The 16,392-nt window shown below is 38.8% G+C and overlaps 2 protein-coding genes across 5 annotated transcripts in view; both read left to right on the top strand.

The window, feature by feature from the left end:
- Positions 1 to 237: 237 nt before the first annotated feature.
- On the top strand, positions 238 to 9,637 carry LOC111330614 (S-formylglutathione hydrolase). Of its 3 annotated transcripts, none has more exons than XM_088727510.1 (11): positions 238 to 371; positions 2,125 to 2,254; positions 2,779 to 2,867; positions 4,169 to 4,267; positions 5,108 to 5,232; positions 5,476 to 5,540; positions 6,141 to 6,195; positions 6,893 to 6,991; positions 7,949 to 8,014; positions 9,217 to 9,315; positions 9,457 to 9,637. In XM_088727510.1, the coding sequence occupies exons 2-11, from the start codon at positions 2,187 to 2,189 to the stop codon at positions 9,535 to 9,537; spliced, it is 846 nt and encodes a 281-aa protein (XP_088583636.1). In that variant the 5' UTR covers positions 238 to 371; positions 2,125 to 2,186; the 3' UTR covers positions 9,538 to 9,637. The 3 variants fall into 3 exon arrangements, with proteins under 3 accessions (XP_088583636.1, XP_022791235.1, XP_088583637.1); XM_022935500.2 differs by lacking the exon at positions 238 to 371 and adding an exon at positions 1,907 to 2,016; XM_088727511.1 differs by lacking the exon at positions 238 to 371 and adding an exon at positions 1,954 to 2,016 and having other exon boundaries at positions 2,165 to 2,254.
- An 875-nt stretch (positions 9,638 to 10,512) lies between these two features.
- LOC111330603 (uncharacterized) overlaps positions 10,513 to 16,392 on the top strand; it is a 6,767-nt gene continuing 887 nt past the window's right edge. The window contains exons 1-3 of one of the 2 annotated variants that reach the window (XM_088728944.1): positions 10,513 to 10,715; positions 13,842 to 14,201; positions 14,517 to 15,801. In XM_088728944.1, the coding sequence (XP_088585070.1) occupies positions 13,875 to 14,201; positions 14,517 to 15,801 (1,612 nt within the window). In that variant the 5' untranslated portion in view covers positions 10,513 to 10,715; positions 13,842 to 13,874. Of the gene's footprint in view, positions 10,716 to 10,741; positions 11,235 to 13,841; positions 14,202 to 14,516; positions 15,802 to 16,392 lie in introns of those variants that run through there. The other variant, XM_022935486.2, reaches the window with a different exon arrangement.

Below are 16,392 nucleotides of genomic sequence, written 5' to 3'. Positions count from 1 at the left end.
AAGCCTGAAGTGGGATTTAGATGAGTAAATTTTTTTTTTATTTAATTAGGCTATTGTTCCTAAAATGCAGGTAGAAATTAAAGACAAGAGCAGCCACATTTATGTTTGACCTTTACTTTCACTAAGCTATATAATAGTTCGCACGTGATTTGTCCGCCAAACATCTGAGATCCGTTTGCTTCCTGTATGGCAATTCTCGTCACTCGTGAATATAGGGGTTAGAAGTTCAACCACCGTCATGTTAAGTTAAGATGGTAAGAGCAAATTTTACAAATTGTTTGATAATTCTGAAGTCTCGTGGAGCCGTTTCGACAAAGTTCTTTCATTTTCCTACCTTTTGGAGTTCCATGTACTGAAAAGGCTACATCCTGGTAAGTTTTGGACAAACGAAGCCCGAAAACACAGCAAAATTTTACAAGTGCGTCAGTATTGATCAGCAATTTTCAGAACGTAGTCGTTTGCCCTTGCATTTGTCTTATTAGTCTAAACTATATCTATATTTGAATTCACTGCTTTCGCAAAGGGCGTCCAGCAGAACGTGGTGTGTAAAGGTATCTCATTGTAGTTAAAACACAGTTTCACCTGATTTATCTTACCATAAGTTTGCTCGCGGTTTCATTTGCGTAAGCTCATTAAGACGTCCGCAGTCGATTAATTAGATTATGGGAAAGTCTAAAAAAAAAGAAAAAGATCTTAACCTCTGGTGCAACAATCGCGATAGACTGCCTGTGGAGATTCGCTTCGTACTTGATCATCATCCGCCCACACCGCATGTTAAGACCTATACGGGGGGGGGGGGACTCCCATATGAAACAGATGGGGATGCCCGTCGGAAATTTTGAATTTAACTGCTAAAGGAGACCATCTGGGCGTGGCTAAAGCTTTCTGTGACCCCTAAAGGAGACCAATCTGGGCGTGGCTTAAGCAAATTTTGACCCCCAAAAGAGACCGCTATAATGCTCTCCACTATTTGTAGAAATCTTTGATTAATAATCACAGAGGTAATACGGTAAACAAAACAAGTTAAAAAGAAAATTTGACTTCTGTTTCTCTTCGCGTAATTCTGTGTTTCTTCGCGGAACCCTAAACGAGGCCTAACCCTTGGCGGCTTAAAATATTGGCGCTTTGCCCAGGACAACCCTAAGCGAGACCAAAATCCAAAATTTACACCCCTAAGCGAGACGACGAGCATCCCCGTCTGTTTCATATAAGAGTCCCCCCCCCCCCCCGCCCGGACCTCTAACTTTCAGGAGTGACAAATAAGAAAATTCTCCTCATACTTTCAATACATTTCCAAGCAGAAAGGTGAAATGAAAAAACAAAAATATTAGGGAACATCGTTTGATGTAAAACCAAATTCTCAGAGCTAAAATCATTTCAAAGTTAAGCCAAAAAAAATGACTGTTCATATTAAGATCTTAAGAGTGGCAGGGTAAAAACTAAACCAGCCTCTAAGGAATTACTGAAATTCCAAGTTTCTCTCCAGGATGATCACTCCTTTGGCTGCCACCCTTGTAATGTGCTGCTGCAAAAGTACGAACGAAAGAAACTTCGAATAAAAGAACGTCAAGCGTAATATAACCAGACCCTAGTTAACCAGCCGGTAGATTAAATCTCTTGGTTACTATCACAAAAATGTTGAAATCATCCCTTGTGTTAATTGTTGACCTTTGCAATGACAATGGTTTGAAAATTAACGCTTAAAAATTGAGGTGCTAGACGTTTTTATATTGTTATTCGCTGATTTAGTATCTGTTAGTTAATTAATAATTAGTGCTCACACCTTGGGAGAACCTTCTCGTAAGATATTCTTCAGCTAAGCATTACACCCGGCAAACTCTCCATCTTTTAAAATACCGACAAACAGATCAGGCTGGATTTAGATAGATGTTAGCTGTTCGACACACCGCCATGACGAACACCCCACCCCACCCCTGAATGTTCTTCCCGTTTCAGTCGATGGAGATCTGGCACTGCTTCTTCCGCGACCCTCCGCAGCCACATTTCGCAAACTGGGTAAGATTTCTAAACTACTTTTTTTTTTTCACTTTAGTGATTTTATAAGACATGATCTACCTGATGTAACCTATTTATTACTTGGTAAGTGTCAGGTTTCTTTTTCAGGTATTCCTATCGTAGCACAATTTCTGCACTTTTCCTCCAGAACCTTTTCTAGGCGACCCATCATGGCACTTGAACAAGTATCCAGTGCAAAATGTTTTGGCGGATTGCAGAAGGTTTTCAAGCACAAAAGGTCTGCAGTTCTTGTTCTTTAAATTTTTTTATCTTAATCTTAATCTTTCTTGATTTTGTTCTGTTTAGTAACCCTAGCATCGTGGGGAAATTCAGTGTTCCAGATTTCATGCGTCCCGAATATTCGAAATCTCCTAAGCAAAAAATGTTATACAAATGTCCTACAATGATTCTTTTGCTCCCAATATCAATTTTAAAAACTCTCCTTGGTGATTGCCATCCATTTCTTTGTGTTTTGACCCATAGATTTGGGTGCCAAATCGTGATAACCTCTGTTTAAATCCTTCATTCTCCCCAGGAAATCAGTAGAGTGCATGCGTTACTAGAAGTTGACGGTGTTAGGAGAAGTTTCATTTTGATGAGCTGTGGGTGTGAAAGTGAACAAATGATTTCTTATAATATGGTTGAGCTAATTTGCTTTTTTATTGAAATAAAGCTGTGGAGGGTTACAAGTAGGTTTATATTGTTTTTGTGACCTTATGGAATAAGTTTGTTGATGCATTAATTAAAATTTTTGTTTTTTAGTTCAGAACTGAAGTGTGAAATGAAATTTGCCGTGTATGTCCCTCCTCAGGCGGAGAAAGAAAAAGTCCCAGTGTTATATTGGCTATCAGGTGCTCATAGTTTTGGTTGATGGTCTTTATTTATAATGTATGGTGGGAGAGTGACCTGGAAATTACAAGACAGGTCCCACTTAGAATTATGCTGGTGGGTAACTATTCTTGGTCTAGCACCATGTTCAGGGATGAATTCCTATGCACCTTTTTGCCCTTTGCTACTGAAACTGGGATCGGATCTCTGGCAAGAAGGGGGAGGTAAGGGATGAGAAACAATGCTTCTTTGTGCCACATAGTACTGGAACTTGAATGAGCTTAGGGAGAATGGGGGCAATGCTGCTATGGTCTGACATTCCATGCAGGGATGAGAAGCCATTAACTCAGGTGCTGTACCATTCTTGTTGCTCCATGTTACTGAAACTAGGATAACCTGTTGCAGAGTGGGTCATCTGGCTTGTAAGCTGCTCACAAGCTTTATTATCACCTGTTTATAAAGAAAAGTAGTTATTAGCTAATTCTATGGTTCAAATCCCGTACAGGCCTGAATTTTTTTCAGGTCTGATTTTCACTTTTGCTTAATTAAATAGTGCTCTTTACTGCAAGGATCGCGCACTTGTGTATTTGTAAATACATTTCTATAACCTCAGTTCAGATATATGAATTTCGTATATTTGTTGTGTTTGATTTATCATCTTACGGGTTTATGTCGAATTAATTTGATGACCTGCTCCCAGTTGGCTTGTTAGCTCAATTGGTAGAGCGCTGCACCAGTATTGCAGAGGTCAGTGGTTTGAATCCCATACAGGCCTGAATTTTTTCAGGTCTGATTTTCACTATTGCATAGTGCTCTTTACTGCGAGGATCATGCACAAATGCGTTTCTATAACCGCAGTTCAGATATATGAATTTCATGTATTCGTTGTGTTTGATTTATCATCTTACCGGTTTATGTCGGATTAATTTGATGACCTGCTCCCAGTTGGCTTGTTAGCTCAATTGGTAGAGCGCTGCACTAGTATTGCAGAGGTGACAGTGGTTCAAATCCCGTACAGGCCTGAATTTTTTCAGGTCTGATTTTCACTACTGCATAAATAGTGCTCTTTACTGTGAGTATTGTGCACAAATATGTTTCTATAACCGCAGTTCAGATATATAAATTTCATATATTTGTTGTGTCTATGTGTTGTGTTTGACCACAAAACACATCAACACAGGTTTTAGTAGTAAGATAGAGGACCAGACTTGTTACTAGATAATTTAAGAAACCAAAATTAAAATAAAAGTGGTAGAACTCTTAATTGTCTTTTGATGTTATTTTGCTTTCTTTGTGGCATCATATTTGCTTTTGGTTAATTTAGGTCTAACATGCACAGAGCAAAACTTCATCACAAAGGCTGGTGCTCAACGCACTGCATCAGAACTGGGTGTGCTGATCGTGGCTCCTGACACAAGCCCACGTAAGTTTATTCTTTGTTAGTTTGACAATGAGATAGAATGATGTGAAGGTGTAGTCTGATCGTCCGGGTGAGTGTAGTCCTGAGAAGGACTGTTGTTGGTGGTAGTGACTGACGTTTCGACAACCTGTGTGGAAGTCATCATCAGAGTCAAGTAAATGATTGTTTTCAGTAGAGATAGAATGATGTTGAACATTTCAGAGTCAATAGCACAGGACAACAATGAAAAACCTGTCCTAGCTAACCACCTCCCAGTTAGCTCAATGGATAGAGCGCTGGACTATTGTGTGGGAGGTCGAGGGTTCGAGCCCCGGCCGGACCAACACTCAGGGTCTTAAAATAATTGAGAAGAATATACTACCTTTCTATAACATCAAGAAATGATTAGATATTCTAGTCTTCTCGGATAGGGACGAATATATGGAGGTCCCGTCTCCTGCAGGGTTAGGGGCAGGAGACATTAATTTCCCACACATGAGATTACTGTGTGATGGATGTCCTCCCTTAGGGTGGGATGGGTGGGTAACAGGACCCCCGTTGATACCAGTGTTTACTACACTGAAGGGGCTATCCTGTATAAATATAGATGTCTACTTCTACTTCTAGTGATGTATTGAACAATTGGCAGGCTCTGCTGAGCAAGCTTCAGAGAACTTGTTTGTGAGTTAGGCCTCATAAAAGCTTTGCAATAAGTGGGGAAAGAAGGTAAATTTGAGTAAAGAAAGATACATTATAAGGAACAATTACCATGGGAATGAAAGGAGGATACTCATTTTGATAACTTTGTTTTTTTTTATGTACAGAGTTGGCAGACAGTTAACATGAAACTCTTGTTTCTCATAGGAGCATGTGGCATTGAAGGTGAAGATGATAGCTATGACTTTGGGACTGGTGCTGGCTTTTACATTGATGCAACTGAGGAAAAGTGGAAAACAAACTACAGAATGTACTCATATATCACAAAAGAGGTTAGTGCAGTACTTAGGAGCTGTGAAGGTAGCAATAATTCTCATTCTCAATCTCATTCTTAGGTCTATAAGACATAGCAAGTGAGTTAACAATGTCAGACAAACATGTGTTTTGTTTATCAGAACTCAATGCAGCGAGCCCAGGCTTTCAAAAGGGAGATATTAACATTATAGACTCAGCCAAGTCGGGGCACAGACATCAAGCTTTTGGCTAAATATTGGGGTATTTTTTTGTAACTGCAGCTTCCAGCTTTGATTGACAGTAACTTTCCAGTTCTGTCAGGCAAGCAGTCCATTTTTGGCCACAGGTGAACTTAATTTGATACTTAATTTTCACAGTCTGATGATCCAACAACTTGAATCATTATTCTTTTTGTATATTTCTGCACGCTGTTCTATTCCAGGGAAAACCAATACCTCTTTGAGAGTCAATTAGTATTCCAAGGTGGTTGGGGATGGGCCAAATCAATGGAGTGTATGTTTAGGACCTGGGGAGAGTTTGAGGAATTGAAACCAAAATACAGTGTATAGATGGGATTTAAAAGTTAACAGATATCATTTTTTTGTGTCCCCACATTAGTATGGGATATCTCCCAAACTAGAAGGTTCTTTGACATGTTAATAAAGTTTCTATAGATCTATCTATCTATTGCCAAACAGACATTCTTCTAGGCAGCATTTTTATCAAATAAAAGTGACTTTCAGAGGAATAGATTGCATTTTTAAAAATACCCTTGGCTCATGCCTTAACAATTTTAAAACTTTTTTCATGTTTTTTAATCGACTTATCAAAAGGGATATTACTCTGTGCCTTACTTATTGTTTTAATAATAAGTACTTTTAATTTTTTTCATTTTTGGCTATGTTTTATTTGGTGACAACTTCTTTGTTTTACTGTCTTACTTTAGCATGGGTGGCCATGGGGCTTTAATATGCTTCCTCAAAAACCCTGGATTTTACAAGGTAGGCCACAACAGTTCCCTGCAATTCAGTGTTAGTAACAGTCAAAGATCCTCTTAATGCTTCTTTACATGGACCATCAAAGTTCTGGGTTATATTAAGAAATTGCTGGAAAACAAGTGAGTCACAAAATGTGAAATACTTAAAGTTCTTGGGAAATTGAAATTGAATGCAGTGGGTAGCAAAAGAGAAGGCATTAGTTGCGCAGCCAATAACATCTAATTTTTTTTTTGTGACGTAATATTAACTTACTTAACCAGGGGTTTCAAAAACGTTTTCCTTTTACCTTTCGCTCCCAAGATCTCATTGGTAATTCTCTTTACAGTCTGCCATACAATTCGTGTGATGTTGGTTCAGAGAATTTGGTATTGGATCAACTAATATTTAATCCCCTAATTAATATTTTTCTTTCTTCTTAACACTTGTCTGCTTGATATTGTGTTGATAAATGTAGGGAGAAATTATGTCGTGGTCACTTATGGGAGTCAAAGGGTTGTGGTTTAATAAGCAGCTGTGTGCAAAAAGGGGTTCTATCATAAAACCCTAACATGAGAACCTGCACACAGCCTCAACAGACAGCTATTAGAAGTCTTATAGGCAGTAATAGACTGCTGGTAGCAGGCTTTTATTGAAACCCCTGCTTTACCTGCTAGCATTTCAAAACAATAGAATTACTGTTGAATCTCATTGACCTTCACAGTCTGTTTCTGCCTTTGCACCCATCTGCAATCCAGTGCAAGGTGCTTGGGGTCAAAAGGCCTTCACTGGATATTTGGGAGGCAACCAGGAAGCATGGAAGGTAACCATGGATTCTGCTATCACAGGGCTTGCCCTTTAATTTGCACAATTCTTCCTTTTCCTTGTGCTACATTACGACATGAATTTTTTCATACGGAGAATTTGGTGTCCACTTCATGAACACCTACATCTAGCTGATAAAAAAAATGTTTAATCTCATCACTCATTTACAAGATATTAACCATTTATTAGAATTTGAGGGTCAAAGCATGTAACTTGTAAAAACTTGCACAACCCTTTATGTTATAAATATGTATCTTTCCTGGTAAAAGTTGTCAAATTTGTTTGTTGTGTGAGAGTGGGACATAAAGAAGAGTCCCTGAAAAGGATTTGAATCTTAAACCCTCTGGGTTCCATCACTGAGCTCCAGGGCTGGGTTGTTCAAAGCTGGATTAACCTTTTACACCCTAACATCAGTATGCATATTCTCCATACTGTTCTCTACACATTTTGTAAGGTTCTGACAAAGAGAATTTGTTTAACAATCAAGAACTTCTTCAGTTGGTGATCATTTCCTTTATTCTCCTGACCTTAATGTGTGATTCAGGGGTGATATTGTAAGGAGAAATTAGATGCTGGTCACTCTTGGAGGTTAAAGGGTAAACATAATCCAGGGTTAATGTGAAATTTCATTTCAGATCTGAAAGCTTAAAAGAAAATTCATTATAGTTCTTCTTGTCTACAATTTGATTATTGAATGCTCTAAAAAGAAGAGAAGTAATTATTCAAAAAAGGCTTTTGAACAAAGGAATAAAGAAACCTGGATTAAAATTAAACCCAGGGTCAGGGCTAATTGACATTTAAACAACTACCAGTTAGCCCTTAGGACTTGTGGAAAGATCCACCATTTCCTGTTTTAAAAGCAATTTTAGATTAAGAGTCCATGTTGTTGAAATGTTGATAGGTATCTTGAATAAAATGTATAAATGTGTTTATTTATATTCCACATATTTGTTAGGAGTATGATGCTACCGAACTAGTGAAAGGTTATGAGGGTCCCCCACCAGACATACTCATTGATCAGGTACCAAAATGATTATAAACTGATTTAAAAAAAGTGAAGCATACTTTAGATACATGTAATTAGTTTTCTTGTGGAGGTCTCACAGTCTAACTTGAAAATGAAAATAATTATAAGTGAAATACTTATTTTATGTTCCCTTTGAGGAGCAATATGTAAAATTATTTTAGGCTATTGAATAACATGTTTGTGAAGGGTGGGTTGGCCTAATGGTCCTAGGCTTGATTCTGGGTCAAAATGTCTGGCGTTTAGCTCCCTGCTAGTTATTAGAATTGAGCTCATGACCAAGACACTTAAATCTCACAGCTTTGCTCCATTCAGAAGTTTAAGGCAGTGGTGACAAACTGTAGTGGAGACCCAAGGAATTATTCAGAGTTAACACGCAATGGATTAAAATTCCCACCACAATGCTGAAATAAGAGTCAGTCTTACTAGCTGACTCTGAGGAATGATATTCAACTATCTTGACCCTCCACACCCTAAGATCAGTATGCATATTCTTCATACTGTTCTCTACACATTCCCTAAGGTGCTGACAAGGAGAATTTGTTTAACAATCAGAAGCTGCTGTAGATGGTGATCATTTCAATACAATACAAAACAATACAATACAATGTTCTTTATTTCAAGAGGGTAAATACATGATTAACCCAGCAAAGGGTTTTCTAACACATGGCCCTCTGTAAACCCACCCATCCCACCCAAGGGAGGACATCCATCACACAGTAATCTTGTGTGTGGGAAATTAACGTCTCCTACCCCAACCCTGCAGGAGACAGGACCTCCACTTATTTGTCCCTATGTGAGAAGACTAGAATATCTAACCATTTCTTGATGTTATAGAAAGGCAGCAAATTCTTCTCAATTATTTTAAGACCCTTAGTGTTTGTCTGGCTGGGGCTCGAACCCTCAACCTCCCGCACAACAGTCCAGCGCTCTATCCATTGAGCTAACCAGGAGGCAGTTTGCAAACTAATTTCCTCTATTTCCTATTTCCTCTATTACAAACTAATTTCCTCTATTTTCTTGATGTTAATAGTTGATTCGGGGGTGATGTTGTAAGGAGAAATTTGATGCCATTAAAGGGATAAGGAAAAAGTCTGCATCATGATCATATCCCAATGTTAATTTGCACAATATAAATATTAAATTATTATTATTATGATTTGCTTCTTGAGTGTTTGTTTCTTTTTCTTTTCCCTTAGGGTGTAGCTGATGAGTTTTACCCATCTCAACTGCTTCCAGAGAACTTTGTTGAGGCTTGTAGGTCAAAGAATGTACCAGTCACCTTGAGATTGCATGAGGTATACTATGTACTAACACATGTTTTGATGTCTATAATTAGCAGACTAGGTGGAGATAAATGGAAAAATCTGACATCTTACTTTGGCAACAGGTTTCGTTGTTTTTGTGTATGCAATAACGATTTTTTTCTCTCTCCACAGGGCTACAATCACAGTTATTACTTTATTGCAACTTTTGTGGAGGATCACATCAGACATCATGCAAGATATCTCAAAGCCTAAAGAGATTGTGAAGGGAATGTCACACTCGTCCCGACAGAAGTGAAACTATGATATATTAGGCATCCTAGTTAGAATAAAGTGAAATGAAATTTTCATACAACTGCCAAGTTCACATGTATTGTCAAGATGCAAGGTCGTAGCCAAGGGGTCTGGGCACAGGGGTTGGAATCTATGAGCCTTCCTTCCTAAAGAGATGATTTACTAACTTAGAACAGACTCCCCTAAACAGGTGTCAACTACTACCGGCTCCATACAAACAACTCATTCATGACGTAAACAAATTAAACATTACAAACGAACCGAGCAGAACGACCTAACTTTACGGACGGATCTAAACAGACCAATCACGACCGACCTACGCCACTTGAGTCTTACAGCCAATAACATCACGGCAAAACTGACCAATCATTTTACACGAACTGAAATAAGAACATTCTACTGACAACAACTATTCAGTATTCACTTGACTCTGATGATGACTTCCGTACAGGTTGTCGAAACGTCAGTCACTACCACCGACAACAGTCTTTCTCAGGACTACACTCGGGCTTTCACATGTTACCCTCGGGTTCAAGCCATTTACTGCATTACGAGGTGGTTTATCGTTGTGAAATAAACTGGTTTGTCTGTATAATTAAAGTAAATTTATGATATTTTAAGAGGTTCCATCTGAAAATCTTCCTTACATCCCTTTATGGGAGGTCCGCAACTTTTCAACAACACATTAACCACGGATATAACCTCTTCAATGGCGTTTCCGACTATGGAAAATTCGGATGTTAAATTTATCTATTCGATGGAATATTGATTGCTCCTTTTAGTGGTTAGCCCGACATTGATTGTTCCCCTGCGATAATTCGTTCCAGTTGGGCCTATTTTCACTGATGCGACGGGGTTGGGGGAGGGGGGGGGGAGGGTGGGGGTATAGATGTCGCCCGTCTGAATTTCAAACTTTGTCTCGTCGCCATTTCCGAAGGTTCTGATGTCGCTGTCGCAATTTCATCAATGTCGTGCTCGAAGTCGCATTTTCATTTCCCTGATATCGGTGTTTCAACGCCATGTCGTTCGTCGGAATTTATCCTATCAGGGCCTCATCAATGCCTGGGAAAAAAATCACTCCAGATCACAATACGTATCATGTGCTGTGTTTCCGGCGTTTTGACATTCTCAACAACAAGGTCTGTTGTAAGTTCCCAACTTAATCAGATATTATGACAGTTCACGATATGAACAGTGGTGAATACGATAGTTCAAAGATCGGTTGTTATGCAAAACACCTTTTCTTGTGGGACCTTGGAAAGATGACCCTATAAAGAGAGGTTAATCGAGAAGTTCTGACCTTATCGATGGATGATATTTGGCAAATCACGAGGAGACCTATTCCGGATATCACGTGACTTGTCTCCAGCTTGATATCGTTTTCCCGCCAAAACTCCAACAAAGCTTCACTGATTAAAACACTAGGGAGGAGAGTTAAAGGCATTTCACGCTTTTTGCCTTCTTCTAAGCACAATTTTAAACGCTTGAGTAATTTTTTTTTTGCTGGAGTGACTTAACAAGGTAAGGACAGAACGATCTCTTTGGTGACCTTGGACATATTAGGTCGAAGGAACGGTAACAACGTCATGTAGTATTTTAGCTCGTTACAAGCCACAGCCGATCGATTCATACCGCCAAAACATCGCTACAGCTGAACAGTAAGTAACGCGTTTAAACGTTTTTCAAGTCTGTATCACGAATGGTGGTGCAAGTACTCGTAAACACGAGTCTCTGAGCTACAACAACTTGAACTCGTGTCCCTGGCCTGCATATCTAGTACGTAATTAAACAAGATGTCTGTGCGACCACAACGGGAGAACTCATGGTAGAATATATTGAGTTATTGTTAATTCCTTTCCCCGAATCATTCTTAAAGAGGAAAGGGATATCGAGAGGCATTAAAGTAAATTCGAATGGTCTTTTTTCCACATCAAAGGGCAACACTGGTTACATTAAACAACTGCATAGAAGAAACTTCATCAACACCCTGGTTATTCCTGAGGTGTTTGGCAATAAAGGTGTCTGGATAATCAACACAATTGGTGACTTTCATTCTTTTGAAAGAATATTTTTTCTTGATCACTACACCTTTACCATGATATTAACATTGCTGACAACACTGACGTTAGGTTCATTATTTGACATATTTACATCATCAACACTACTTGCAATACTCATATTACTTTCAGTATTATTTAGTTCTTATTAATTAACCGAGCAGGAGGTCTGTATGGGAGAATCTTGACCGAGGTCGCCAGTAGAGACCGAATGCAGTGAGGTCTGTACCAGCGACTGAGGTCAAGATTCTCCTATACAGACCGACCTAGCTCAGTTAATAAGATGTTTATTATATGGCTGTGTCTTGTATGCCAATTTTTTATATTCTTTGTACCTTTTTTTCTAGACCAGTCTAGATGCCGGTCTAGATGGGAAAATCTAGACCACTTTCAATATTGATTTCAGCCAATCAAATTCGTGAATTTGGTAGTTCCCAGTCCTTCTGAGACACAGCCATATAACAATATTGTTTACAGATGCAATTGTGTTATGAGTTACTTGAAATTACTTGAAAAGGGTGGAACCAGTTAATGTGGTTTAAACAATATATTTCCAAGAAACTATGACTTTATCGGAAGAGGCTCCTTTTCTGACAATGGGACATTTGTTACAATGGGAACCCTCCATTTTTATAACACAAATTTCAGTTTTTACAAGGAAAAACCAAATTTATAGGAATCAATTCATCTCCTTAAAAAATCTCAGCAGGTGCTGTTGAAGAGCAATGGAAAAGGACTTATGTCTGGTCTGTGGCAGTAGTGACATTTTGTCAGACAACTTGAGTAAAAATAATCTAAAGAGTGCATGAAGGGACGAGTTGTTTGTTAGGTGGATGGAACAAATCTGGTGGTACAGATATTCTGTCAAATTGTTGACTGTATTTTTCCTTTACACCCTTACACCATTTTGTATATTCTCCATACATTCCTAAGATGCTTCAAGGAGAATTTGTTTAGCAATCAAGAGCTTTTTTAGTTGGTAATCATTTTCTTTATTCTTACGACTTTAATCAAGGCTGTACTCTAAGAAAAATTGAAAGGAGCCCAGTGCTCAGAAACTGTAAAATCCAGGGTGCCCAGCATATGCTTTTTATGAAAACACTAAGATTCCTGAGTCACTCAGGAGCAAGAGTAAGGTGCCAGGGGCCACCTGGCACAGCTAGGCCGCAGCCCTGTTAATGTGTGATTTAGGGCCAATATTGATCGGAGAAACTAGATAAATCATTCTAAGGAGTCAAAGAGTTAAAAGACTCTGGTATTATTTGTCAGTCTTCAGTGACTGATCCTGGCTAAATAGAAACAACTGACCCCCCCCCCCTCCCCCTCCTGCCAAATTCTTTATTTTGGTTTGGCTCAGATCCATGTCAGAGCTTTCTTTGGCAAATGTTGGTTATTGATGTGTCCCATATGCATACCTGTATCAGTGACAAATTATTCACATACCAAGCTACAAAGGTTGCAAATCCACATTTTACAAACTAAAAAGGAAATATCCAAGCATCAAGAGAAATGAAAAGAGATACAGGTACTCAGTTCTTTGATGAAAAACATAACAAAAGATGATACTTTGAGGGTTTTTGAGTTAAATGTTTACTCCTTTCAAAACTGACACACAGACTTAAGAACTTTCTATACTACTATGTCATGTTATGAGTCCTCTACTAGTTTACATGAATGAATGAATAAATGGATGAGCACTTCCAATAGAAGTTTTGAGAGCTAGCTAAAGTTACTCTCGGCTGCACTTCAAGCAATTATTGTACTTCTCTTGTTCTTCTCTCGTGCTCTCAAAACTTCCTCCATTCTTTATTGACCACTTTCGTAAATGGCTGCTGGATTAATATTCTTTTGTTTAAATTTAAATTAGCCCTTCTGGCCTTGCTTGAGATATGTATTCTTTTGAATTTTGTACTGGAGAACCAGGTCGGCAAGGCTAATTTAAATTTAACAAAAGAATATTACTCCAGCGGCCATTTATGAAAGTGGTCTATATCCTACCTGAACAAAACTTTTAAAACTTTTGTTAGTTTAAGAATCTACAGTTTGTAAGCTTTACAGTGACAAACAGTTTTCCATAGTTTCTCTTTGGCATGGGACAGTTTTTCCGGAAGGTACCCTATTTTGTTGACAGTAAACTTAACTTCTCTATCCACATGTCAAGGGTAGTGTTTTATCTGAGAATGACATAATCGGATTTGGTTCTTGCAGGAGTGAAGTCTCCCACTGCTGTGTTCCAGAATTATGGATTTAACTAGTCCCAGTGAGTGTGGCGATAAGCACGTTACTGATAAAGATCTTGTGAGTATGTATGGAGGTGTGGCATATGACCATGATAAAATGCCAAAAGTTCTTGCTGTGCACTTTTTAGCACATGAAAGAATGGATTCAGGTGTCAACAATGCAGAAAATCCACAAGGTTCCACAGTGGAGTTGATGACAAGGAACTGGCAGTCAGTTTTAATTAGAATCAGAAGCAAGCCGGAAGGACTTGGGGAATTAAGCAACCAGACATCATATATTGATCTGAAAGAACATTTAGAGTCAGAAACAAAAGTGAAGGGGGCTCAGGTGAGTCTATTGCCATAATGTACTAGCCTCTGCTACAATTTTTTTCTTTTGCATGTCATTTTATCAGTTCCAGTTACAATATGTAATACCTAATTGGCTTCTCTAGAACCCATCACACTGTTTTTCATTGTTCGTGTACATGCATGCTCACTATTTTGTGGGTAAAGATTGATAGACATTTTTATTTTAATTGCTAAGATAAAAATTTTTTTGTGTTTTGTTGTATGTTTGTACAATCTTGACTGTTACTCTGGACCTGCAACTTTAAAAAATTCATTCCTTTTTAAGCATATTTGTACCCTTATTATTTTTCAGTTGTTGGATTTTGGTACGGAGCCTATCATTCAAGGGAATTCACAAGCTTACAATTCGCTGTCCTCAACGTTGGCCGCGAGGGAAGTTTTTGAGGACAAATCGTCATATAATAAGACATTGATAAACGGCAATGGTAAAACCGATACGAAATGCTGGTTAAGCTGTGACAAGATTGCCGCTGGCCATAATCGAGCAGGCAAGTCACTATTGCGTCACTTGTTACGTAACAAGATTGAAGACAATTACAAGAGTTCAGTGGCTGTTGCAGAATTGTTCTCAGTTTCTGAAACATTGTCCTCTTCAGTTGATCTAAGTGCAAATTGTTTTACAGATTCTAACCTCAGGAAGCAGAACAGTAATAACTTGGAGACCCTTGGCTGGCGTAACTTTGGTGTGTTGTCCGAGAAAAACGATCAGAAATGCTCGATTGAGTTTTATACTGATAAGAATTCAAAGCTTTTTGCGGAGAAAACATCACCCGGCAATGACCGTCTTCAACGAAAAGTAGATGATAGCATCAAAACTGATAATACACCCACCTCTTCCTTGAAAACTCTTGATTTCCCTGTGAGCAAAGATATTGGAACTGTTGATCTTTCTGAGGTAGACAAAAATAATCAAAAGTCTTCCTCTGTTAGTGTTAAGTCTTTCTTAAAAGTAAATCCGTTAGGATGTGATGCAGAGAAACGTTGCACCGATTGCCTAATACCTCGCAAACGGCCACGCAAGTCGATTCCAAAGAAGCTCAATCCAGACAGAGAATATTTATATTCCGACCTCCATAGGACTTGCAGTGAAGAAACGCTAAGTGCCAATGAAATAATTCCAGAGCTGTCCCCTCAGCGGTGCACAACAGTGGCGTCTCCCGTCCGCGAAGATGAGTGTACTCCAATCATTTCTTCTAGACGAGACTCATGCAAGCCGTTAGTTTCTTTAGGGAAAGGACAGCAGAGTGAAACAGACATTTCTACTGTAATGGAAGAGCAAAAATCAACTGTGGTTTCCTTTGAAATGGAAGGGAAGGACGCAGCATCTTTTTCTGCTGAAAGGGAAGAACAGAGGTCACCAGTAGTTTCTACTGAAAAGGAAAAGAAGAGTGCTGTAGCAGTTTCTTTTCACAAAAGGCAGAATGCAACAGAACCTTCTCCTGAAAAGGAAATCCAGAGTATATCTAAAGTTTCTCCTGGGAAGAGGGACCTGTGTGAACCTTGTGTTTTTTCTGATAGCACGGGGTCTCATCGAGTATCTTGTGGAGGGACAAGAATAGTCTTCAGGAGGACTGGAGGTAATGATAGATGACGTAGGACGTGTGTACGGAAATGTCAGTGTGTATAGATAGTGTTGCAAGGGATCAAGGACTCTCAGTATGGTGATTAAATATTTCGAGCGTATTGTTTGAGTCAATGTGGAAATAACCTTCCATACACTAGCCCTGTTTCAGAACTATTTCTCTGCGAGTCTCCGGCGAGTCGGTTGCAGTAGTACCAGACTAAAACAACAAGAATACTAAAGAGCCAGGAAACTACAAATTAAGACAATGAAAATTTATCTTTTTAGAGTGCATTTAAATGCAGTGGCTTGACACCTATACCTAACCCTTTGAAGTTGCCAATCAAAAGTATGTAGATGAAACAAGGAAGCAATGAGAACTTTATATGAAAGGAAAACACACGCAAACAGTTTCAAGCGTGGGAAAACCCCAGTGTCTTAGTGGCGATATGTTCAGTTAGTTTTGCAGCTGATTGATGAGACGGTGTCGCAAGTGTTTCTGTTATAACAAATCAAAGAACGCGATAAAGCAAGATGGATGACTATTAGGTACCGGATGACGTTCGTCCACTCGTTATTCGCTTGTTGCGCCCAAATTTTTTAGGTT

The sequence above is a fragment of the Stylophora pistillata genome, chromosome 7 (genome assembly GCF_964205215.1).
Source record: "Stylophora pistillata chromosome 7, jaStyPist1.2, whole genome shotgun sequence".
Classification (NCBI taxonomy): domain Eukaryota; kingdom Metazoa; phylum Cnidaria; class Anthozoa; order Scleractinia; family Pocilloporidae; genus Stylophora; species Stylophora pistillata.
This window is presented reverse-complemented; position numbering and strand designations above follow the sequence as displayed.